The sequence below is a fragment of the Cucurbita maxima genome, unplaced genomic scaffold, assembly GCF_002738345.1.
Source record: "Cucurbita maxima cultivar Rimu unplaced genomic scaffold, Cmax_1.0 Cma_Scf00012, whole genome shotgun sequence".
Classification (NCBI taxonomy): Eukaryota; Viridiplantae; Streptophyta; class Magnoliopsida; order Cucurbitales; family Cucurbitaceae; genus Cucurbita; species Cucurbita maxima.
In genome coordinates, this window is record NW_019272028.1 from 2,229,637 (window position 1) to 2,254,801 (window position 25,165).

At 34.2% G+C, this 25,165-nt stretch overlaps 3 protein-coding genes and 1 non-coding gene across 8 annotated transcripts; 2 read left to right on the plus strand and 2 right to left on the minus strand.

The window, feature by feature from the left end:
• Positions 1-19: 19 nt before the first annotated feature.
• On the minus strand, positions 20-12,264 carry LOC111487215 (amino acid transporter AVT1C-like). 2 transcript variants are annotated; one of them, XM_023134537.1, is made up of 12 exons: positions 12,033-12,264; positions 10,330-10,631; positions 9,615-9,829; positions 9,391-9,414; positions 8,238-8,418; positions 7,833-8,052; positions 7,090-7,225; positions 6,996-7,015; positions 6,719-6,864; positions 6,587-6,630; positions 6,304-6,366; positions 20-152 (listed from the first exon to the last, which is right to left on the minus strand). In XM_023134537.1, exons 1-12 carry the CDS (start codon positions 12,215-12,217, stop codon positions 96-98), a joined length of 1,593 nt encoding a protein of 530 aa, XP_022990305.1. In that variant the 5' UTR covers positions 12,218-12,264; the 3' UTR covers positions 20-95. The 2 variants fall into 2 exon arrangements, with proteins under 2 accessions (XP_022990305.1, XP_022990304.1); XM_023134536.1 differs by lacking the exon at positions 20-152 and adding an exon at positions 5,861-6,207.
• Positions 867-5,008, plus strand: LOC111487245 (probable serine/threonine-protein kinase PBL19). Of its 4 annotated transcripts, none has more exons than XM_023134598.1 (5): positions 867-1,555; positions 1,660-2,076; positions 3,107-3,367; positions 4,098-4,220; positions 4,329-5,008. In XM_023134598.1, exons 2-5 carry the CDS (start codon positions 1,687-1,689, stop codon positions 4,845-4,847), a joined length of 1,293 nt encoding a protein of 430 aa, XP_022990366.1. In that variant the 5' UTR covers positions 867-1,555; positions 1,660-1,686; the 3' UTR covers positions 4,848-5,008. The 4 variants fall into 4 exon arrangements, with proteins under 4 accessions (XP_022990366.1, XP_022990367.1, XP_022990363.1 ...); XM_023134599.1 differs by having other exon boundaries at positions 867-1,185; XM_023134595.1 differs by having other exon boundaries at positions 868-1,580.
• Positions 12,265-13,826: 1,562 nt separating the features above from the next.
• On the minus strand, positions 13,827-17,115 carry LOC111487291 (probable protein S-acyltransferase 15). The gene is made up of 7 exons (XM_023134663.1): positions 16,821-17,115; positions 15,541-15,633; positions 15,321-15,422; positions 15,167-15,238; positions 14,728-14,826; positions 14,535-14,630; positions 13,827-14,221 (listed from the first exon to the last, which is right to left on the minus strand). Exons 1-7 carry the CDS (start codon positions 17,091-17,093, stop codon positions 14,126-14,128), a joined length of 831 nt encoding a protein of 276 aa, XP_022990431.1. The 5' UTR covers positions 17,094-17,115; the 3' UTR covers positions 13,827-14,125.
• A 1,741-nt stretch (positions 17,116-18,856) lies between these two features.
• Positions 18,857-18,944, plus strand: TRNAS-GCU. The gene has a single exon. It is a non-coding gene; the product is annotated as a tRNA-Ser (tRNA).
• The last annotated feature ends 6,221 nt before the right edge of the window (positions 18,945-25,165 follow it).

Below are 25,165 nucleotides of genomic sequence, written 5' to 3' on the forward strand. Positions count from 1 at the left end.
CAAAGAAGGTGGGCAACGTGGGGTCACGAAGGGAGGCTGCTGATAGTTTTGTGGTAAACCATACCTCCTTGGGCAACTTGACATTTGGTGGAATTTTAGACACCAATTTGACGGACTTGGTTCAAGTTGTCTTCTTCCATGGCATGAGCTTCCTGATTTCAATTGGGTCAATATCCAGTAGAGATTGAATGATTAAAAAAAATGAGAAATGGGTAATAACTATTTTAATCTTTACCCAAGTTCATAATGATGAAAATGGGATGAGTTTCTTCCCATACAGAGTACATGGACTAAACTAAGCTCGTATTTGTGCAAATAAAATGAGTTTTCTCATCTACACGATATGAATAAAAAATTAGCAAAAAATGAGAAATGGGTAATAACTATTTTAATCTTTACCCAAGTTCATAATGATGAAAATGGGATGAGTTTCTTCCCATACAGAGTACATGGACTAAACTAAGCTCGTATTTGTGCAAATAAAATGAGTTTTCTCATCTACACGATATGAATAAAAAATTAGCAAAAATTAAATAAAAGTAAAAATTGCAACATTGATTTGATGTAAGTCTAAAGTAAAATATTTAGAGTAGAAATTAATACAAATTAAAAAATTTCCAAAGGAAAAAGTCATACTAAGATTATTGTGTTTTTTGTTTTGTTTTGTTTTGTTTTGTTTTTAATTTGAAAGCTACAAGGATATCTGCTTCTAAGACAGGAACAGATACGTAATAATTTAATAATTTAATTTAATTTATATAAAATATTTAATAAACATGGGGCCCTATGGATTCATTCTCATTCCATGTGGCGATATCCATTATTCCCTTTCGTAGACCTTTTCTTCGTAGGATCCCTCACGTATCCCTAAGAGGGGAAAAAGAAGTTGAAATCAATCCCTTTTCACACCCAAAACCGCCATTCGCTTGTCAATTTGTTCTTGTTTTTAATAATCTTTGTAGCTGGGCGTTTACTGTTTCAATCCCTTCGATTTTCTATCCATATTTTAATCCTTTGGGGGCTTCTTTGAAATGGGTTTTTTGGTTGGTCACCTGAATTCTAGCTGCCTTGTATTGACTTCCCCTAGATCATGGGGGCCTGCCCTTGTCCTTCTATGCTATCCTGTCTTGTTCTTTAAGCTCCTCATTTTTCAAGTTTTGGCTCAAGTTTGGACATATATGAGAGGTGAATTTCTCTTTCTCCTCCCTGATCTTCCTTGTTTTCTGTGAAAAGCTATGCAGATTTCTTGATGTTCTTAACTTTTTCATAGAAAATTGGTTGAGTTTCTTGGATTTTGGGTTCAAATTCTGATCCTCCTTGATATGGGTTATTTTGAATCTGGGTTTTTTTGAATTCCCCTTGATCAATCCTTTTTGGATGGATTTGTGATTGGTGGCAACTGTTAAGAGAGGCACTTTCTGGGTTTCTTCAATAGCTAAGGCTCTTCAAGTTTATTTGGTTTTTCCTCTTGAACCAGGACCAAGGAAGTGCCGAAGTTTTTGGGGAATATCAGCCTGTTATCCCTAGAGTAACCTTTATCCGTTGGATCACTAAGGTCGACTTTAGTCCCGGCCCGATAGGTGGGTCTTGTATTAGCCAAAATATACTTGATCAGCTGGAGTTTGAGTATCAACATTGTGTGGTTTTGTCTTTGTGCAGTGAGGGAATCAGCTTTTGGAAGGGACTATGAAGTGTTTTCATGTATTCAACAACAAGAGAAACATTGTTGAGCTAAGGAAATCTAGGAAATCGAATTCGATTCTCTCGTGTAACTCGAATTCGACGTCGATGAATCAAGATCTTAAGATGTTTGACTCGGACGTAAATTCTCAGAATGTCTCAGAATTTAGTGCAGCATCCTCTGCTATATCATTTGCAGCTTTGTCTCAAAGACATAGTAATCTTAGGGAGTTCACATTCTCAGATTTGAAAGCAGCCACGAAGAATTTCAGCCGCTCGCTCATGATCGGAGAAGGAGGATTCGGTAGTGTATATCGAGGCGCTATCCATAACTCAGATGATCCACGTAAAAGAATAGACATTGCTGTTAAGCAATTAAGTAGAAGAGGATTGCAGGCAAGTTCTCTTACTCTAATCTCCCACCTTCCCCAAGTTCTTACTTAGATATGTACTTATTTGCATCATGTTGGGTTAGCTGAGAATGTTCCATATGTGCATTTTTATTAAGATGTTTTTGTGAAAGCCAAAAGAGATGACTGGAAAGATTGCACAAAGCTGGGGGAATATTATTCCATCTCCATCTAATATTAAAGAATTTGAGAATTCTTTCTTGTAACGGCCCAAGTCCACTACTAGCATATATTGTCCGTTTTGGCCCGTTACGTATCATTGTTAGTCTCACGGTTTTATAATGCGTATGCTAGGGAGAGGTTTCCACACTCTTATAAAGAATGCTTTGTTCCCCTTTCCAACCAATGTGGCATCTCACAATCCACTCCCATTCGGGGTCCAGCATCCTCACTAGCATTCATTCTCCTCTCCAATCGATGTGGGATGTGGGATCTCACATTTCTAAACATAGAACTTCTTGCATTTTCTTTAAGAGCCCCGAAGGGGGGTGGATTGTGAGATCCCACATCGGTTGGAAAGGGAACAAAGAATTCTTTATAAGGGTGTAAAAACTTCTCCCTAGCAGACGCATTTTTAAACCGTGAGGCTGATGGCGATACTTAACGGGCCAAAACGGACAATATCTACTAGCGGTGGGCTTGGGCTATTACATGCATATCCAATTATTCCCACTATTGTAGCGAACTTTGGTTAAATGCATTTACATTTAGCCTTACTTTTAGACATTTGTATAAAAAGGAACAAAAAGCTCTTCCTAGAAGTGGATTGAATAACAAAACAGAGTATAGTTACAAGAGGGATGTCCCCTACAAGGTTGCATTGCATGGACTTATAATTTCACAGTTTTTGTTTGGCTGGTGGTGTAAAATATCAACTATCTAAAGTGTTGAGAATGCTTTTGTAGGCTAAATTAATCGCCCCTCCAAAAGCCAAAAAGTTAACGATGAGCTAGTTTGGACATGAACTTTCTTATTAGTATTGCATTTCTGATTTCAGTTTCTATCCTATCCACTAGGGTCACAAGGAATGGGTGACAGAAGTGAACTTTTTGGGCGTTGTCGAACATCCAAATCTCGTCAAATTACTAGGCTACTGTGCCGAGGATGATGAACGAGGGATCCAGCGACTACTCGTATACGAATATATGCCTAACAGGAGCGTGCAAGATCACTTATCAAGCAGGTTTAATGGTTCTCTTCCATGGGCAATAAGAATGAAAATAGCTCAGGATGCTGCTCGTGGCTTGGCGTATCTGCATGAAGGAATGGATTTCCAGGTACCATATAATTTTACAAGAATCTTATCGTGAGATCCCACGTTGGTTAGAGAGGGGAACGAAGCATTCCTTATAAGGGTGTGGAAACCTCTCCCTAGCAGACGCGTTTTAAAACCTTGAGGGGAAACCCAGACGGGAAAGCCCAAAAAAGACAATATCTACTTGTAGTGACCTTGGGTTGTTACAAATGGTATTAGAGTTAGACACCGGGCAGTGTGCCAGCGAGGACGTAGGTCCCCAAAGGGAGGTGGATTGTGAGATCCCACGTCAGTTGGAGAAGGGAACGAAGCTTTCCTTATAAGGGTGTGGAAAACTCTCCTTAGTAGACGCGTTTTAAAACCTTGAAGGAAAACCCAGAAGGGAAAGCCCAAAGAGGACAATATTTGCTAGCGGTGACCTTTGACTGTTACAAATGGCATCAGAGCCAGACACCGGGTGGTGTGCCAGTGAGGACGCTGACCCCCAAAGAGAGTGAATTGTGAGATCCCATATCACAGTTGGAGAGGAGAACGAAGCATTCTTTATAAGTGTGTGGAAACCTCTCCTTAGCAGACACGTTTAAAATCTTAAAGGGAAACCCAGATGGGAAAACCCAAAAATGACAATATCTACTAGCGGTGGGTTTGGGCAGTTACAATGATAATTTTCTTCAGCAAAACGAGTGAACTAGCTGCATGGTCTATTCTTCTTTACATATATGGTAGCCTAATTGCTATAAATCTTTAAGCAGATAATATTTAGGGATTTCAAGGCTTCCAACATACTTTTGGATGACCACTGGAACGCTAAGTTGTCTGATTTTGGATTGGCCAGGCTGGGGCCTTCTGATGGACTGAGTCATGTCTCTACAGCGGTTCGTATGCAACTTATCTAAAATCTAACCAGTTTTAGGAAAGCCAAAATGACTGCACATTTGTTTTTCTATATATTTCAAATCAGTAATAAACAAATCCATGTGTAGATTGTAGGAACAATAGGATATGCAGCTCCTGAATACCTTCAAACAGGACGACTCACAGCGAAAATCGATGTATGGAGCTACGGAGTTTTCCTTTATGAACTGATTACTGGTAGGCGTCCCCTAGATCGAAACCGCCCTAAAGGCGAGCAAAAGCTCTTGGAATGGGTCAGACCACACCTATCTGACATAAAGAAGTTTGAGCTGATAATGGACCCTAGACTTGAAGGCAAGTATTCTCTTAAAGCTGCTCATAAACTAGCAGCTGTAGCGAACCGTTGTTTGGTTCGAAAGGCTGCGGTACGCCCGAAAATGAGCGAGGTCTTGGAGATGGTAACTCGGATTGTGGAAGGGGACTATCCTGAGAGCCCTCTGCTTCCAGTAAAGAGCTTGAGTTCTAACAATGATTCTGAAGGATCAAAAAGTGAACCTTTGAGAAAACGGATTATGAATTCATTTATTGGAGAGAATGGTTGTTTGATTGGCCTAGCTTGGAGACCCAAAGTTGTGAGAACTTGTTGAACAAGGTTGAGAGGAATGATACTGGATCAACTACAGTAGTTTTGTTTGTGCAGAAATTTACTCTTTTCAGTGTCCAAAACTGAGCGAGTGTGTAAGTTATATATATACTGGAAACCTGAATTATTTTCATTTAGTTTTAATATGGATGGAATTAGCACTAACAGGTGGTTGTTCATCAATAGGAAAGAAGAGGAGAGGAGTTGAAATACCTTTTCATTTTCTTCTTCTCCTGTCATCTTTGTAATGCCAAAAACGAGTTCTTAGAACCTTAATTATGAGATCCTACGTCGGTTGGGGAGGAGAACAAAACATTCTTTATAAGGGTGTGGAAACATCTCCCTAGCATATGCGTTTTAGAAACTTTGAGGAGAAACCCGAAAGGGAAAGCTCAAAGAGAACAATATCTGCTAGCAGTGGGCTTGAGTCGTTACAAATAGTATCAGAACTAGACACTAGGCGATGTGCTAGCGAGAAGGCCGAGCTCCATAGGGGGGCGGACACGAGGTGGTGTGCCAACAAGGACGATGGGCCCGAAGAGGGTGGATTGGGGGGTCCTACATCAATTGGAGAAGGGAACGAGTGTCAACGAAGACCGCTAGACCCCAAAAGGGGTGGATTGTGAGATCCCACGTCAGTTGGGGAGGAGAACGAAACATTCTTTATAAGGGTGTGGAAACCTCTCAGTTGGGGAGGAGAACCGGCCCCAAGGAGGTGGATTGTAAGATCCCACTTCAGTTGTAGAGGAGAACGAAACCTCTCTCTAATATACACATTTTAAAAACCTTGAGAGAAAGCTCAAAGAGGACAATATTTGCTAGTGGTGGCGAATAAGTCCAAAGAGAACAATATCGGTTAGCGGTGAACTTGGACCGTTACATTAATCTAATGACAACACTTTAAAAGCTTATGTAAGTTAACCTTCACAATCGAGGAAAATGTACTCAAACATCTTAAGTGATATTAAAGGTTCGAAAAGTTCCATTCAGAACGACTTATAAGTCCCTTCAAACAGGTTGGAAAGCTTTGTAAAATCTCATTACCATAACAAAATGAATCTGATTGATGTCTAACTTCAAGAGACAAAGACATTAACAAGCAAGAGGGAAAACAGGCATAGATGAACAAGCTCATCTATGTTCATAGGGAAACGAGAAATCTAGAGTTCCCCTATAATTTAATGCACAACATAAACGTTACACAAAACCTATCAGAATCTATGCTGCTCAACCACCGAGTCATGGAGGTTGGGAAGGCCAAAACTTCAGCCATTCAATTTCTCAATGATTTTCCTTAGAGATGAATATGATCCAAATGCTGATGCAACAACTCCTATTGCTATAACTATGAAACAAAGTGCTCTCTGTAAAACAACGAGAAAAACAAAAGGGAGAGTCTTCTAAGTACGCAAGTTCTAGTATGCAAATAAAAGAAAACACAATGAAGAGGACGTTTTTACCTGCAGAAATGGTACTTTCTCCTTCAAAATTCTGAGGTAACAGGCACAAGGGAATATCAAAGTCTGCAATACAAATTTGACGAGTTAGTTCCAGCAAGGCTTTGTTAGGAATAACGACTCTCCACAATGGTATGATATAGTCCACTTTGAGCATTGCTTTAGACTTCCCCAAAAGACCTCATACCAATGGAGATGTATTCCTTACTTATAAATCCGTGATTATTCCCTAAATTAGGCAATGTAGGACAACCTCCCAACCATTCTCAAAGATTAGCAAACTTACCACTAGCATGGTCAGCAGTGACCCAATCAAAGACATCACAAGACCTGCATGCAAAAACTTTTAATCATGTCTCCAAGGCCAAAAGGGCATTTTCTTCATCAGAAATTGGCATGGAACAAGAAATGTACATACCAAAAAAGGGGATAGACAGGCCGACCAGTAAGGTAGATATTACAAGAGCTGTTCTAATAAGGATGGAATAAATATGAGAGTTGGGATGGTTTGGTGGTATGAACTCTTCCAGACTCATTGCTACTGGAGATATTGTTAATGCATACGTGGGACTAATTAAGGAGAAATATTAAACTTCTGGTTCAAATATGGTTGCAGAACTTAGGGTGAAGCAAAAACAGGACAAACGAAAATTCAAGTACAGTGAGTAACAAGTATATATCAGACTCAAGGATATTTGGTAAATGGGTTTATTACCTGCCAAAGAACAAATAAGAAACGTGAGAAATTGGTTTGAACAGAGTAGTGACAGTAGAAATTTACCAGCGTACCGTAGTCCAGACAGCAATCTTTGAGGCAGCCAAATCCCCGGGCAGGTTTAGTGTGTATTGGGATAATGTTGATTCTCCAAACATTAAGTATCCCATAATAGCAACACAAGCATACATCAAAGTACAAATGCCAAAACTGCATTCATAAAGAAAGTAAATGGTGTTATTGTTAACATGGATGATTGTTTTTCTTTATGGTTGGCGGGTTCTATCAACCCTCCATTCAAAAGGGGGACAAATAGAGGCCTCGTACTAATGTAGATGTATTCCGTACACCATATAGCCTCTCTTAAGATCTATGGAGCCCTTCTCCTTAATGGAGAAGTATTCCGTACACCATAGAGCCTCTCCTAAGACCTTGAGTCACTTTTGACTACACTTTCGAAGCTCACAACTTTTTTGTTCGACACTTAGGATTCTATTGACATGACTAAGTTAAGAGTATAACTCTGATACCATGTTAGGAATCACAGATCTCCACAATAATATGATATTGTCTACTTTGAGCATCGGCTCTCATGATTTTTCTGCTTCTTCAAAGACCTCATACCAATTGAAATAGTATTCCTCAGTCATAAACTCATGATCTTCCACTCCCAACAATCCTCAACACAGATTAATGAAGACGTGTAGACACATGGAGTTTCTCCAGCGCCATAATAAGGCTTAAACGATTAATACTTCGGAAGTCCTTAAGAATGATGGCTAATTGTTTGTGAAAATGGATGGAGATATAAACTTACCATGTGAAAAGAACTGCAGGGAATTGGCTTTGTTTACCCATTGAACTATAGATGTTGGGAAATACAGCATGTCCTGAGTAGCAGAAACCGTAAAGACCCAGAGCAACAGGGAGAGTTGAGAGGTTCAGAGGAGTCACCGTGCCATGGAAGCCGACGTTATCTACCACCCCAACCCAAAACAAGCATACAACCACCACGATTGATGCAATAACTCCACCAGCTGCAAAATAGGGGCATTTTATAGTAAAAATCACAATGGATGAATCCACCGTCTAGGAAATGATCATGAATTTATATTATAGGTAAGTAATACATCTTTATTGGTACGGGGTCTTTTGGAAAAGTTCAAAGAAAAGTCATGAGAGATTATGCTCAAAGTGGATAATATCATACCATTGTGCTTACCAGAGATATAACTTAAAATACTGAGATCTCGAAGCCAAACGGTGGGAAGAACAGCAAGGGCAGTCGCTATAGCGAATAAAAGATGCGCATTTAACTCGAATCCGCCAAAAGTAATGTGTACACTGGGAAACAAAGTAGACAGATTGTCGCTCTCCAGAATTACATACTCAATACAAGAAGCCTGCAAGACAAGCATATCTAGTTAGGTCACTTCGTCAACAATAAGCCTAATTTGTTGTTTCAAATCATTACGAAAATGAAAATAGTTGCATTAGTATCTTACAACCACCATACAATAATATTGACATAGGATTATATATTGCATTATCATATAGGGAAATCTTGGAGAAAATGAACGAGAGGCCAAAGGTAAGCGTTAGCTTTTCTCATGTAATATAATAAGAACCAAACCCAAATATAGTTTATTTATAATATATTGATAGCATTCTCACGTATGTCCATGGGACAGGAATCATTCATTTTTCTTTGTTTATTATTCTTTTCAAAAAATAATTATATTAAAGTTTTCATTTTTTAATATAATTTTTTTAAAAAAATTATAAAAAAAAATCTTAATAATCCAATATATTCCTATATAATATTCTATCAATTTTATGCCTAAAAATTCGAAGTTTAATATTACAATATAATCTTTAACAATTAAAAAAATATATCATTTATAATTTTAAAATTAATTTATTCATTTTTTAATATATATAATGTGTTGAATATATAAGCAAGATGGAGAATGTTTTCCTTCCCCTCCTTATGATATTTCCTTCACATTTGAGGCGGTCCGTAGATAAAACAAACATCTCTCCATATAACACACCTATAATATTAAACAAACTTACATGGTTCTAAATATATTAAACAAAACTTCGAACGAATTTATACTACGTGTTAAAATTTCATTTTCTAAATTGAAGCCAACAGACAAATAAGGGTAAGAAATACAAAGAAGCTCTTTTTAAAAATATATATATATATATATTAATTAACGTTGGCTTAGCTAATCAACCTAAATGAATTGGTTGCAAGTCATTAAGAACGCTGGTGGACCAGAGAGTTGCTCTTGTCGTGTGTGTGACGTATGACAATAATTTAAAATTTTAAAAAATTAAAAATTAAAAGACCTAAAAGGAGTACTTACGTATAATTCCACGTACAATACTATCTGCATCCACAACCAACCAAAACCATATCTTAAACAATCAGCAACCTCAAAATATAATATTTATTGCAATTTGTAAAAAGATATTAATATAAATAAGAAAAAAAAATTTAAATCTAATTTTTATTTATTAACTCTTTCCTTTTGGGTTAAACAATGTTGTATTTCTTAGAAAGTTAAATAGAATAGAAAGGGAGTTTTACCGAGATGAGTACACGACCAAGGGCACCAAAAGCAGCTTGGCCAATGTCGGGGTAAGTTTCGATGCCTGGCTTACTATCCAAACAAACACGCAGGAGGATACCAGTGTAGAAAGAAAGCACAGCGAATATCAACAAAATGGATATCCCCAACCATCCTCCTTCCTTCATAGCGTATGGAGTCGACAGTAATCCCACCCCACATAGCGCATTCATGCCTACATTTCAACCTCAATCACTTTCACAATAACACAAACATGAGAAGATGAGAAGATCGAGAAACAGAAGTGAATTGGAAGTATTAATGTTTCACTGACAACTTATATCATTGTGGAGATCCATTTTTTCTAACATCTCATAATAGTCATGCCTAAATTTAGTCATGTTAATAGAATCCTCAAAAGGTCGAACAAATAATTGTGAACCTCAAAAGTGTAGTCAAAAGTGACTAAAATGTCGAACAAAATGTGTACTTTGTTCGAGGGCTCAAGAGAAAGGAGTCAAGCCTCAATTAAGGAAAAGTTGTTCGAGGGTTCATAATTTTTGCTCAAAGTGAACACTATCATAAATAGTGAAGAACATTAGGACACAAGCTACCCACTAACCCGAGACAATATACTACTAACCGAATCTTAAAAATAAGAAGAAAAAAAAATTAACAAGGTATATAAAATATATTCTACAACTAACTTTATATCTTAAATCAAATTTTAGTTACCATTAGCGACAGCTTGGCCAAAAGAGCTATGGCGAGAAATGGGGAGGCCATGAGAGTCGATGGCGGGGTTGTCTTTCTCATCCCTCCTCATAGATAAGGAAGAGCGCCTGGAAGGAAGGCCGAGATGGGAATGAGGGGCATGCTTTTGTGGCTGGTCTACTACTGTGGATAGCAGTGGTTTTATTATGGAAGTAGAGAATGCTTCAGGAGTGAATCTCCTTGTCAATGAGGAAGAAAGAAACGAGCTTCCAAATCTAGTCAACGATGGAGAATGGACACTTCCGAGCATATCAATAGATTGCCTGCAACATTATAATTTGATTTTTAAATTATTATTCAGAAAATATTCATAGATAAATACTGTTTGTAGCATGAATAGTACTTCAATTAATTAATTGCCAGAGTACTTTGAAAAGAAGATAAGGCTTACAAACATCAAATAATTACTTATAATTATATACAGAGAGTAAATATTTGAAATTTTCCCATATATGCATACTACAAACGAACATTAAAGAAAAACAAGGTTGAAATGAATGATTGTTCAACAAAGGGTTAGAATACAGCCAAAACTACAACTCAAAAGTTTTAGAGTTCGTTGTAAAGCTATTCATTGAACTCTATCCATTTTTATTATAAACACAATTTAAAAAAAAAAAAAAAAATCAAAAGGCAGTTTGAATCCTTTAATTAATTTATTTTTTCAAAATATGGTTAGAAAAATATTTCTATGAATTAATATGATTTTAAAGAGTGACATTAGAGAGAGTTTTAACAAAATTATTCGTGATTAATTTGTGAATTAATCGAATAAATAAATATAAATAATAAATATTGTACTTATGTCTACAAATTATCCACGTTTAGAATGTCCAAGAAACCCTACTTTATTAGGTGGACTCGTGAGTGGGATAACTCTCCAGAATAATCAGGACAAACACCAAAAGCTTGTTGTTAATAAAAATTATGATTATTTCCAAATAAAGTTTAAAGACTTCCTTTATTTCCCATACTAATAATAAATAATAAATAAATTATTAAAATTTAATTAAAAAAAACACCTGTATTTTATCTAAAAAATAATATATCTTTAAATTTTTAAATAATATTTTTAATTTTAAAAGTTATTTAAAAAATAAGTCAAGTTTAAAAAGTTTTATTAATTACTTTATTAAAAATATTAAAAAATGTGTTTAAGCTTTTTCAAAAAATTAAAAAATATTTATATTATTAGTATATATTAATGCTAACATTAATAACTAAAAAAAGGTTCAAAAAGATTTTATTATTAATATTGTTATAATTTAAGAGCTATAAGAGATAATTTATGAACATAGACGATTTTAATGTTAGTATTAAGGTTACTTCATGAATATTTATTAAATATGAGTATATTTTTTTAAAGATATTTTTAAAAGTTTAAAAGGATTATTAAAATATTTGAAAGTGAATATTTTAAAAATATAGAAAGTTTGGCGCAGACTTTCCTTCGTTACCAGTTTTCCGCCATTTTCATCATTTTTTTTTTTTTCTAGAAAAACAAAATTCCCGCTGAAAATTTTAGTTTCGTGATTTCAATTTTCAAGTGAATCACCAATGATTCTAATCTAACTATTAGGCAAAGGAGATTTGAAACAGAAGAAATGGAAGGATAAAATCTGCAGAATGAAGAACGAAAGAGGTGAAACGGAGGGAAACTGAACCTGTAACTTTTAGGCCAAGCGGTGGTATTGTAAGAACTTGATTGTTTATGATTCTGATTATTCATCGATAAGCCGGAAGAATCCGATTCGTTTCCATCGTCTTCGCCATTGTCGAGTTCCTTTTCTAGATCTTCGTCGTCAGAACTTTCGATGTAAAAACTTCGATCCGACACAGAGTTCTTCATTTTCTTATCAAAATTCAAATTCCTCCTTGTCGTAATTCGTTCCTTCAAATGAGAATTAATCAACTTCAATCAAGTAGTCCACAAAGTACAGATCCAAAGCAGAGAGAAAAGATAGAGAAACAAAGTTTCAGATATAATTAAACACATGCCAATCCTTTTCCAGTAGCTTGAATCGCAAATAACAAACAAATAAATAATCAGTGAAAACATCAGAATTAAGGCGCCAAAAACGTCGATCAATTCATTATTTAATCAATTTTTACAAGTAGAATCCACGAAATCCGCCTAAAAATGACTGTAAAACGAGAAGGTACAAATTGACATCAATTCAAAATTATAATTCTAAACGTGTCTGAAAAATCTCAAGTATCCGAACACTGTTTGGCTGACTTGAAATTATACTTAAAGGCTATGGTAAATAGAAAATGAATTGAAATTCGAACGTCAATCCGAAGTTCACGTAACTAAAAATGAAAAAAAAAAAAAAACAGAGGCAAAATCACGTTCGATTTCACACAATTCACGAACCCTACAGAAAGTTCAAGACAAGAAACGGCATTGAAAGAATCAAATCTGATAATGTAAGTTTTGTGAAAAGCAAAAGAGAGAGGGAAAGATGTCAAACCTGGGGAGAGAGAATCGTGAACTGTGTCGATCTGTGGTTCTTCTCCTTCTGTGGACTCCCCTTTATTTCTGTTTTTCTCATGAATATTCTTTATAATTTCAGACATTTTAATTTAGCTCATGACGGGATTATTTGTACTTATTTCGTTTTTGGATAAGTTTATCCTAATTTAATGTTTCAATTTCATTTCATAATTAATTAGAAAATAAGCATAATTTCTAAAAATCAAATAGATTTTTTAAAAACAAACTAAATATGATGAATATAATGTTTATAACCTTTTCTTTTTTACTTTTTTTTTTTTTTTTTTTTGTAATTTACAAATATTTTTAAAATAATTGAGTTTCAAAAACTAAATTAAATAATAATTATTAAAAAAAATTCTCAGAATTTTAATATGAAAAGTGTAATAAAAATGGTGAGAAAATAAATTCAATTCTAAAAAATTAAATAATTATCAAACAAGAAAACTACCATTTCTACTTTCAATTATTTATATATTTATATATTTTTTCTATTAAAAAAATACGAATATTGTTGTATTCCCATTTGATTTTTGTTTTCTTTTTCCATCCTCTCAAACTTACCAAATTTAAATTTTTTTTTCTTTTTTCATCTCTCGAACTTACCAAATTTATTTAAAATTTATTTGTTTTATTTACGACTCCAAATATTAGTTCATCTAAAACTCGACCACAAACTTTGATATTACTTGTTTAGTTGTCATGTCCCGATAGTAAACTGTTTCCTTGCATGGTACTGGAACAAATATAGTAGAATTTAATGTTTAGAGAGGTATGTTTCAAATAAATTATAATATAGCAAAATCATATAAATATGTAAATATTATAGATAAGTTTGAAAACGATTCGAACCGCAAAAATTAAGAATAAAAATTGGAGTTTTGAAAGAATAAGACCAAAATAGAATAAATATAAACACGAGAGACTAAAATATCCTCCCGTTCAATGTTATTTGAGAGAATAGAGTAATAAAGAATATCGATAAAAAATAAAAATACGACGAATTTACATCGGTTCGAAACTCACAAAGCTTGAAAATGGTATATTTGAGAACAGAGCTCTACATCAAATTTCTTCTTCAAATACAGAATTGCAAGTGTATGCAAAGTTTACCTTGTTTCTTCCTTTTTATGCCTTTCTAGCCAGATGAGTGAAGAGAAACTGCAGTGTTGCTTGGCTTTGGAGTATTCTCCAAACAAATTCAGAACAACACTGAAACAGACGGATTGGATTGGATCAGCTCGGCTCGGCCGAACCTGTTCACGAACTATCGCGCAAAGTCGGGAAACTGAGTCCATCTTTTAGATGGCTGGCTGAAGTAGGCCATGCCCATTTCAGAATGTTTGGACCTAAGATCTGATAACAATATCAACACCCTAAATGAGTTGTGTCTTGGTTTGTTTCATTCAGAACCCAGATGAGTTACCACACGAACAGATCATAGATTCAATATTATTTACAAGATGTGACAAGAAAACTTTGAATTTTGGGTTATTACAAAGTCTTATTTGTGACGTCTTATATTTTATTCGATGTGACGAGATAACTATTATAAAAGATGTGACAGAGAAAAAACTTGTAATACCCAACATCAGCGTGTTGAACACGGGAACATGTGTGTGCAGACAGACACATATGCAGTAAAAAAGGATAAGTAGAAGACACCAACCAAGGTCATGTTTTTATAAGCACCGACGTCGAACGGGTGCTGATAGCTCTGTCCAGATTTTCTAGCCAACCATGCTGCACGTATTCCTTCGTAATACTGATAGAAGAAACACGATTCTAACTCAATGGTCGGAGGGGGGAAGAAACTCATGCTTATAAGTCCAAGTATCCAACTGTAGGAATCGATATCATACCTCTATAGTCGTCATATTTCGAACGATGAGGTAGATATGCCAGCCCAGAAGAGTTCCGAGCGTTGAGCTCAAGGAGATCATCATCACTGCACAAATAACCTAAAACATAAAAGTTAAGTAAATCTCTTTTTCTATAAAATTTGACCAGCAACGATACTTTAATGATCGACCTATGTCGGTCAGAATTTTTCTACTTTTATGGTGAAGTTGAAGTTAGGTTAGTTGAAGCATGGGTTTTTTTATCCGTTATTTCTTTATATCCTCCAGTGTAAGGGCTAGCTTGCACATATCTCGACTAGCGCCCATAACTTGAACCAATTCTCTCGACCATAGCCCGTTATTGACTCTCAGGAAGATCCAGATAGTCGTTACAGCAAAGGCATTTCAACGAAATAAGATTAACGTAAACAGATGTGGGTTACATAAACAAACAACTTACATAGAAAATATTTACAGGAAGCATTCCCTCAAAATTCCAGTTCTTCTGAAATGCACATCTCATGATGATGAACTAAGCAACCAAAGCTCAAGTTATAAGCAAAAAAAATAAGATTTCTTGTTAAATGAAATGAACTAAACTGAAAAGGGCATACAGTGGAATATAAGCTTGCCAAAGTCCCGTACGAGACAAGGACGAAAAAGGACTTGTAGTTCCAATAACCAACGCAGTTATTTATCCACAAACAATGATGATCCTGCATCCAGTTTAAGCCCATGTCAAACGGAGGAATAAACCACAGGCATTCAGTTTAACCATGTCTGAAAATAAGAGCCAGAGTTCAATTGTTATGCTTTAGATACAACAAAACCTACCATCCTCAGAACACACCTTCTGCAGACTCGACAATGATGGGTCCTTGGAGGTTTGTAGGTGCTACACTTTTCACAATGCCTCGTCTGTAAAGCCTGTCAGTAAATCATGAATTTGTATCAATGACTCGAACACAATACAGAGTACACAATTGAATTGATGTCTAATTTGCTTCATCAAAAAAAGACTTTTCCTGTTGCACGTTAAATACTAAATACGGTGAAAGATTGTTTGTGGCTCCATATCATAATGGTGCCACCGGATTCTAGGTTCAGATTTTCTCAATGGAATAGTACCTTCAATACGAAGAAAGAGGGGGATATGGGTACGGGTTATGATCCGACTGGATTGAAGGTCTATCGACAATATGTCACCCTGACCTCCGTAGATGGCAACCAGAGTGAACAGAGAGTGGTCCAGTAATCTTCTCCACAGGGTGGCCACAGTGAGATAGAGTGGTGAAGCTGGGTTCCAAATGAAAAGAGAGCGAGCACGAGCTTCAAAACTGTATATACTTTTGTAGATAAGGCAACGTATTTCCTCATTGTCCTAGTGTATTCAAGGGTACTTGATATTTGTAGGATTAAAAGTTCACAATTAAAATAGGATAAGCCCATGTGGTTTCTCTTCCATTAAACTACTGTCCAATCACCATTTCATCCCCATTGAAACCTTCGAATAATTTCACCCTCTAATTCAAGGGTACTTGGTTGGGATTTTGGCGGTCGTCCTGTTCCACTTTGAATATATCAATAAATCATATACTTCTATAGTATCCGATCTGTAGCCTTCAAATAAAAACAGAATGAAAATAACAAAGAAACCCTATTCATTTTATTGTTAACATCCATTAACAAATACATTAGTCGATAAGACTTCTTTCCTGAACAAAGTGACATCAATTCATCCAATAGAACTCCATAGTTCCATCACTTGAAACTACACTAATATAAATTAAGGCTCGATAGCCATGTACCACAGTACGTGTAATTGAACAAAGCGATCATCAATTCATCCAATTGAACTCCATAATTCCATTAAATTTGTTATTCTCCACTTGAAACCAATTTGAGATCAACTAAGGCTCAAAACCCACGTACCACAATGCGTGTAATTATCAAGACATCCCTAGACAGAGTTGATCAATCCAAAACGTTCAAAGAAGCAAATTCTATCAGTTCATAAATAGACAAAGAAACACAAAGCTGAGGTTTAAATAGAAACCTCGAATTCACATCATAGAATCAGAGAAAACAAACGAATCAAATTCATACTAACTTACGGAAATCTTGGCATCGTGATCCGAGCCGGCATTTTCTTCAACATCAGGCAAATAGGAAGATGGAACAGGACCTGCGTCGGTGAGAACACAAACGGCCAAAGAGAAAAGGCAGAGCGAAGCCAAGTAAGTGAAAATCAAAGAGCTAATCAAACCGGGAGAGGTAAACAAACCAATCCAATCCTCGATGAAAATGAACACCGTAATGTAATACACAAAACCTATCAAAGATAGCACAGAAAATATGGGAACGGATAATAATCTCTTGATTTTCATCTGGGATTCGAGCAGAATTGGAGCGAAAACAGAGCCAGCTTTGCCATCGCGAGTATTCGCAATTTTCAATATCCAGAAATGGGCCGTGTTTGGGCCTGGCGAAGCCCAAAGATCGTAGCAAAGGCTGGCCCAATTTGCTTTTTCTATTTTTCTATTTTTCTATTCTCAAAATTCAAAAACTCGATTCTTTTTATTAAGGTTCTTTAGTTGACTTTTTAGCTCAAGTTGACTTTGACCTCGGGTCGAGGACATGTCCTCCTACTGGTTGTCTCCAATTTATCTTTGAAATGTTCCTCCTTCGAATGAGACTAAGATGACCTCATCACAAAAGGGAGGATCTCGGGAATATGGAATGCTTAATTCTAGCTCGAATTTACTTGCTCGAATAGAGCTTTTCGATCGAATCTTAAAAACACATAAAATAGTAATAAAAACATAACATTTGGAAGCTTGGCTTTTGTGCATTAAATATCCTCCTTCCGATCTTTGAAAAACAAGACCGTTAATGAAACACTAGACGACGACAACAACTTAGATTATAATCATTATCAAACAATTTTGAACTATCGATAGTATCGGTGTCTTAACCATTGATGCTCGGGTTGACGTTTTTCTCTCTCTACAATTAAATATTGCAAAAAGATGTCAAATTATATCTTAAAATTGTTTCGTTTTAATGAAAATTTTATTTTTATTTTTAAAGTCATGGGTTTGTGATTATACGTCGTAACCGAGCTAAGGTTATGTAAGTTACTAATTTTATTCTAAATTTCAAAAATTAAATTTACCCTCGTTAAATTAGGTTTAAAAAAAGGTTTAGAAACCCTAGTTCTTCGATTCTCTTTCCTTCGTCAATCTATTACACATTGAATCCGGGATGTGAAGAGTACAGAAAAATCTAATTTCTTTCCGTGCTTGATTTTGATGTGTTCTTAAAATTTTATCTATTCAAAACTATAATCTTCCCGACCATGATTTCTTTTTTGTTCTACGAAATTGTCTTGATACTTGGTATAAAATAAAACATCGAGTAAATAAAAAAAATTGAAATAGATGAAGAAATAGCGGGTTCCTTCGTTTATATGGTGTCTTTCCTCAATAGTAAAGACATATAGAGTAATTGACAGAAGCGAAAAAATTAACAAGTTTTTTAATTCTATTCTAGTAAAGTACTAAAATAAAGAATAATAGTAAGGAATGGCACCTTGATTCTATATCATCTTTTTCTGTATCATAGGATACAAATAATAAATCTTCTTATGATTCTTGTTGTTTCGATTTTTTTTGTTTCAAAAACATTTTGTGTTTTCAAATAAAATCAATAATTTTATCTACGATTCATTGGAACAAAAAAAGCCCGGCTAGGTACTGACCAGGCCAGGCCGTGGAAATAAAATGACAAGGACTTTTGGGATGAAATAAAATAAAAGAGGTACTATATTTTATTTTTTTATTTAGAAATATATATTTTTAGCAATCTTTAATATATTGGTATTATTTATATATTAGGATTGGAGATATCTCTTCTTTTGAGCCCTTACTTTATCTAATTTATCTAAATGGAATTGCTCATAAAAGTATTTATCGATTTTATCGATATCCATCGATATATCTAGATAATTATATATATCGATATAATTATATATCCATATAATTAAAGGGTAGATAAAGATAATAAAGAGAGATAAAGAAGGGCTTTTTTCAAGCCTTCATTTTCTATTTTTTATACTATGTATCATAGTAATTATCCTTTTTCAATTTGGGGAGAGATGGCTGAGTGGACTAAAGCGTCGGATTGCTAATCCGTTGTACGAGTTTTTTGTACCGAGGGTTCGAATCCCTCTCTTTCCGTTTCTGTCAATTACTTGGTATTTTTTTATAGTTTAGGAAAGATGTGGAATANATAAATAATATATTTGTGGTACAAATTGATTGTATTGAAGTCGGCAAATGTAAGATTATATATATAGGTAGGGTTTTTTGAGGACGGAATTGTTCACACAACCGATGTGGGACAAAAAAACAGCTGGAATTTGTGCTTCGTTTTCATGGCCATCTCTTCCCCAAAATTGCCAAACCCTAAAAAATAGGCATTCATGAGCTCAAAATCTTGAGACCCATCAGCTCAAATCAACAAAAAAAACACAAAAAACCACCATGGATGAAGATTAGAGCTCAAAATAAGCAAACCCAGATGAAAAAAACAATCAAAACAAGAAGAAAGTTCATAGATTTTCACCAAGAACACAAGAACTAACTTGAAATTTGAGACCTCTAAAACAAATAGCCATTGAATGATTGCTAATGCAGCATCATCAAGATTCTCAATCAAATAATCTCGAATAAACAAGAATCTTATTGTGAATCTTGATGATGCCGCACCAGCAAATTATGGCTGCGATGAACACGAAGAACGGGAGAGAGAAGTTGTTGGCAATTAGGGATGAGAAGAAGGGTTTGTGAGAAAAGGTTGGTGGGTTAAGGTGTATATATAATCATATTAGAGGGCTAAAAAATAAATAAAAAAAGGTGGTGGGAGAGGTAAATTATCTAAAGAGGAAGGAGTTTAAATGAAAATTAATATATGAGCTGTTTCTTTCTCTTATAAGTCCAAGTCCTATTTTACTTTCCAGCTCTATTGCCATACAGGTTAGGGCCACCTTGCTTCGTCAATTCTTCTTTTTTTTTTTAAACCCATATAATAATAAACCCTCCCTTTACTTTATCGGAACCCGAATTCCCGATCCGAATATCGTTCAATTCGTTAGAGACGTTAACTTTTTCGTAGTGGTATTATTTGTCAAATTTAAGCAAAAACCCTAGTGGGTTTGCTCTCGGTTTCGCTCGTATTTAAAGAATATCAAAACGCTTGACTCGAGCATAGTTCGTTTGGTAAAAAGATACCTTTGTTTCCATAATGGTTCGATAGGTTTCACTTCTAATGTGGGTTTGAGTTCGGTTTCTCTCAAAAGACTTTTGGTCGAGTCGTAGGTTTGAACTCTCGTTCCTCGATGGGTTTGAGTTTTGTTTCATTTGGAAGGTCTCGTTCATACGCAAAATGAAATGTTTGTCTTTATAACTTATGTAGTCAATTGCTTCCCTTTATCGAGCAGACTCGAGATTTTAGGTCTATCAAGAAACAAGCATGACGACCTTCTTTAGAAGATAAAGGTTTTGAATCTCTCCACTTCCATACCGTGTTCGTATTGAAATTTTTTATGGGTTGGTTTAATTTTGGTAATTATGCAGTCTATAAACTTTTTATGTTACATTTAAATTGATGGACCACTTGAACTATGTAACGCCAATTAATGTGTATAATTAATTAAACTAAAGTTTTGAACCAAAATGGTCCATTATTTAAGGATAACGAGGCTTCTTTTCATTTATTAATTGATTCCTTCAATGAATTCGGCTGGTTGTTACATTTCAAATTAATTTCTTTGAACTTAGGTGCTAGTAAGCATAACAAATCACATAGATAAAACCCTACCTGTTAGCACGCTAATAGATAGGGCAAGTGAAGCACGGAGAGATAGATGTCTGAACAGTTGAAAGATTCGGTCTTGAAATTCGAAGATTTGTTAGGAATATCGAGGGAACAGTAGCTCTGACCTATACAAAGGGCAAGCAAGATGAATAGAAGACCGACCCGATTATCATGAGCGTTGACAAGTCCTGGAGTGTTTGTTAAGAAAAAAATATATTATATATCTTTTTTAGCTCAACGGGTACGGGAGAAAATTTTCGTATCTTTAACTTTGTCGAGAGTATATGTCTTAATCAGCTAAAATTTGTATCTTTTAACTTAGTCAAGAGCATATGTAACATTATATAATAACACATCTATCTATTTTTTTATATTTGAGGTTAATTTAAAAATAAAATTAAAAAAAGGAAAAATAATGAATGAAAATGTGCATTTCTTTTAAAAATAAAAAAAGAGAAAAATAAATTAATTAATATGGCCGGACATAACAAAGCAGGTGACATCTTTTATTTAACTTTAAAAAAATAAAAAAGACACAAATGTTTCTATAATGGCCGACAACCTTGTACTCCTTTCTAACCTTTTTAATTTTTCTTTTTTAAATTTTCTAATTCACATAATTGAGTACGTTAAAATATTTTTTTAATTAACACGAAATTAATTTCAACTAATATAAAGTTTATCATCACGTTACGTGCAAGATAAATCCCGAGTGAGGGTTAAGAGCACTTTTTCTACTACCAAGTATATTTTATGCTCGAAATTGTTATATTTTAAAGTTATATGAAGGTATTTAAAAAAAAAAATTAAAAATACAATAGTGTCGGTTTTGAGAAAATACAAGCAGAGTGATTTTAACTCGGGAGCTAATTAGTTCAAAAGAACTTATTACAGAATGAAACTAAATGATAAAAGTCAACTGCCTAATGAACACTCTCGTCGAAAAACATACTTTTATAAGACAGATGTTAGATTTTTATAATTTTAAAATGATGGGGCGTTAATTTATAGGAAATATTAAATAATATAATTTTTTAATTAATTTTTATAATCTAAGAGTGAGAAAGGAAATGGAAGTGGATTAGGGTTTAATGATCAAAGGAACATGCTACCTAGGACTCTTTTTAATTTTTTTTAATAATTAAAATTCTTTAAATTAAATAATTAAGCTAATTGGGATGAACATGCTCCTAGGATTCCTCTCCCCCCACCTACGACTCTATGATTAAGAAAATTATATAATTATTAAAACAAATTAATAAAAAATATGTAAACATTAAATAGGAATAATAATTTTTAAATTTAATATTCTTGGATTAATTGTTTAGGCCCAAAAAGGTCGTGAAGTTCTTCAAGCCCATGTTTTAGGCTTAATTGATTAAATGGACCAGACAAAGGGTAACCCGGTAATTTTGTTGGTCTTGTCGGCCCAAGGCCCACTTCACAAACAAATATAATGGGCTATCTTTGCTAATGATTTCTCTTAATTCAAAATTTTGACCGTTTATGGGTGATTCTTAAATTTTTGTAATGTTTGTGGCCTAAATTGTAATAAATTGAAAGTTTAGGAGGACAATAAAAATATTGAAAGTTTGAGAGTGTAATTATAACAACTCCACTAGCTTGAGAGTGTTGACTTTTTTTAACAAAGCAAGACTCCGATAAGAAATTTAGCGTCGAGAATTTAATAGTTATGAAGAGCTTATTGACGAGTATTTATGACATTTTTTAGGGTTTTCACGGATTCCGTCTCAAAATAGAGAAAAAATGAAAAAGACTAGAACTGAGCTAGAATGGGATCACAAAGATCATGGCTCGTTGTATTCATATTAATTTGACCAAGGAACTTGAGCTTAAGCTTAAGTTTTCCTCTATCTCTTATGTTAGGGCATTGTAACAACCCATGTCCTAGATTCGGTACTCGATGGCCTCGATGTTTTCCTTTGACATGGTCATGTTACGCACTTCTCACTTTGTAAGAATGAAAATTATCCCCACAAACCAATACAAGCTATTTCAGCATACTCTATCATCACTCACATGCATTGTACAAAAATTCTTAGAAAGTGCACTTTTTTGGTATATAAAATTGCTCGTCCTATCATTGAGCCACTGAAAAAGAAAGTGCACTTTTTTGGTATATGCAGTAACTTCATTTCCTTTCACCATTTCTTAGTCATCCTATTTTTATGATCACTCTCATTTAGACATGATCTCAGTTCATTCATGTACCCCTATTTTTCTAATTCCCCAATTGAAAAAAAAAAAAAAAAACCCACAAATTGCATTCACATTTCATGAGAGGAAAAAAGAAAAATAAAATAAAATAAAAATGAAACCTGTTCACACGTGCGGCTGTGGGAGTTGGAAAGACATGGGACCACAGGTTTCAGTGGTCAAAATTTGGATTAAAAAAAACCATAATTAAACCAAACAAAGAATATCTTTGAGCACTTTGATGCAAATCTTCGCCCTTGTTCTTCCATTATTTTCTTAATAACCCCATTTTTTTTTCTTTTTATTATTATTTTATTAATTTTTTATTATAACACCTTGCATCGAGGAGGATCTTGTCCAATTACATTTCTACCCCCTTATTATCTTGGTATGATGAGGGCAATATTGGGAATTCAATAATGAAAACTGAAACAATATTTAAGCTTAATTAAAAATATATATATATATAGTATTTTTTAAAAAGTATTATTCATTTGTCATTGTTACAAATATCAATTGTAGCAATAAAATTATTAAATTAATGATGATTAAATTATGAAAATTTAGAATTTAATTTGATATAATTATTAGTGGAAGGTTTTTAAGATGTGGGACTAAAAAATTAAAATTAAAATCTAAAATATATTAAGATTAAATTGATTTTAAGTGATTTTGAAATTAATTTTTTTAATCATATTCAAAATACTTTTAATAATTTAAACTTATTTTTTATAGTGCATAAAATATAAAATTAAATTGATTTTAAATTAACTTTTAAAAGATTTTTATACGTTAGGGTTCATAAGATTTTTCACATTTTTCAAAAAATAATTTTTAATTTCATCCCTCCTTAGACCGACGGTGTCCAAGTACCCATACAATGAACACCAATTATATTAATATATATCAATTAGTCGTCGTCCTCATCATCATAGCTTAGTCCACATTCCATCTCGTATATATCGAACATTTACTATGTTTTCACATCATTATAAAAAAATAACCAATCACACGTAACGTCTTAGATTAATTACTAGTAGATATTGTTCTTTTTGTGCTTTCTTTTTTGAGTTTTAAAATCGACTGGGAGATGATTTTCACACTCTTATAAATTGAATTTTTTTTCACTCGACTCACATGAAAAATTTCGAGAAAAAAAATGATTTTTAATAATAAAAAAGGGCTTATTTTCTCCAAAGCCCGATGTGTTAGTAGTATAAAATCTCCCCCTCAGAGCTCCAAAATCCTCCCCCCATCTCTCTCTCTCTCTCTTAACTTTCTCTCTCTAAAACCCAGATTTGTGGAAGAACAGAGAAGGGCATTTTCGGAATTAAAGGCAAAAAAATGATGGAAGAAAGAAGAAGGCTGTGCAAGAGGGAAGTGAGAGGCTCATCGTCTTCAACCTGCTGCAGTAGTAGGAAGAGGAGATCGGGAACGGCGTCGTTTAAGCAGAGATGCAGTTTGCTTGTTAAGGAACAGAGAGCAAGGTTTTACATCCTTCGCCGATGTGTCGTCATGCTCGTTTGCTGGCATTACTACGCCGACCCTTAACCCTCTCTTTTTTTTTTTTTTAATTAATCCTATTTTTCTGTATATATAAATATTTTTGAACAATTTTAGGGATTTTTTTTTCTCTTTTTCTGAATTAATATTTACTTAATTATTGTGAAAAATCGAAAAAGTTAAATCAAAGGAATTATTCAGTTTTATTCACAATTAAGCTAATAATAATAATATAAAATTTCAAAATTTTCAATTAGAGAAAAGTAATTATTTATTCAATTTAAATAAAAATAAAGGATTTGAATATTTAATTTTAATTGAATTTTATTAGAAAATTTATTTTATAATGCGACTGTGAACCGACAAGAAGAATCCTTGGAACAGCGAGCGAGGCATTGAACCAAAAAATACTCGAATCGAACCGCCATTGGACCCACACTAAACCCATTTCCAAGGTCCACTTTATTTAATTACTTTCCACAAATATAATTTTTTTATTATTTCGTTACAAAATCAAACCATTTTTCGTCCCTCATATTTAAAATATGGTGGAAATATAATTTTTTTTCAATTTAATTATTAAAGAATTTGAATGTTTGAATAACCAACTAGACAGACTCCCATGCTTGCTCACACGAACGTAGTTGAAATTTTTTTAGTTTTGATTGATATGAGTGAGACTTATTGAAGTTACCTCTTTCCAATGGGACAATAATATTTATATACCTCATAATTAGGGTTTTAGGGGATTCGTCGTAGTGTTAGGATCAAAGTGAACCAAATCAGGGTTTGGATCGAGATTCCACGGATCTTAGGAACATTGAGTGAGACTTTTCACAGTGGATCAACCATGGGCGTGGGA

What these genes read in the sequence shown, in the direction of transcription:
- LOC111487245 (XM_023134598.1), top strand. Translation starts at nt 1,687, where the DNA reads ATGAAGTGTTTTCATGTATTCAACAACAAGAGAAACATTGTTGAGCTA. An exon ending in TAAGTAGAAGAGGATTGCAG is followed by an intron (nt 2,077 to 3,106) that starts GCAAGTTCTCTT and finishes CCTATCCACTAG; the next exon opens with GGTCACAAGGAATGGGTGAC. An exon ending in ATGAAGGAATGGATTTCCAG is followed by an intron (nt 3,368 to 4,097) that starts GTACCATATAAT and finishes ATCTTTAAGCAG; the next exon opens with ATAATATTTAGGGATTTCAA.
- LOC111487215 (XM_023134536.1), bottom strand. Translation starts at nt 12,217, where the DNA reads ATGAAGAACTCTGTGTCGGATCGAAGTTTTTACATCGAAAGTTCTGAC. An exon ending in TATTTTAAGTTATATCTCTG is followed by an intron (nt 8,053 to 8,237) that starts GTAAGCACAATG and finishes CCTATTTTGCAG; the next exon opens with CTGGTGGAGTTATTGCATCA. An exon ending in AGAAAGTACCATTTCTGCAG is followed by an intron (nt 6,208 to 6,303) that starts GTAAAAACGTCC and finishes GTTGTTTTACAG; the next exon opens with AGAGCACTTTGTTTCATAGT.
- LOC111487291 (XM_023134663.1), bottom strand. Translation starts at nt 17,093, where the DNA reads ATGAAAATCAAGAGATTATTATCCGTTCCCATATTTTCTGTGCTATCT. An exon ending in TTCCTGTAAATATTTTCTAT is followed by an intron (nt 14,827 to 15,166) that starts GTAAGTTGTTTG and finishes TTTATGTTTTAG; the next exon opens with GTTATTTGTGCAGTGATGAT. An exon ending in CTTATAAAAACATGACCTTG is followed by an intron (nt 14,222 to 14,534) that starts GTTGGTGTCTTC and finishes TATTGTTATCAG; the next exon opens with ATCTTAGGTCCAAACATTCT.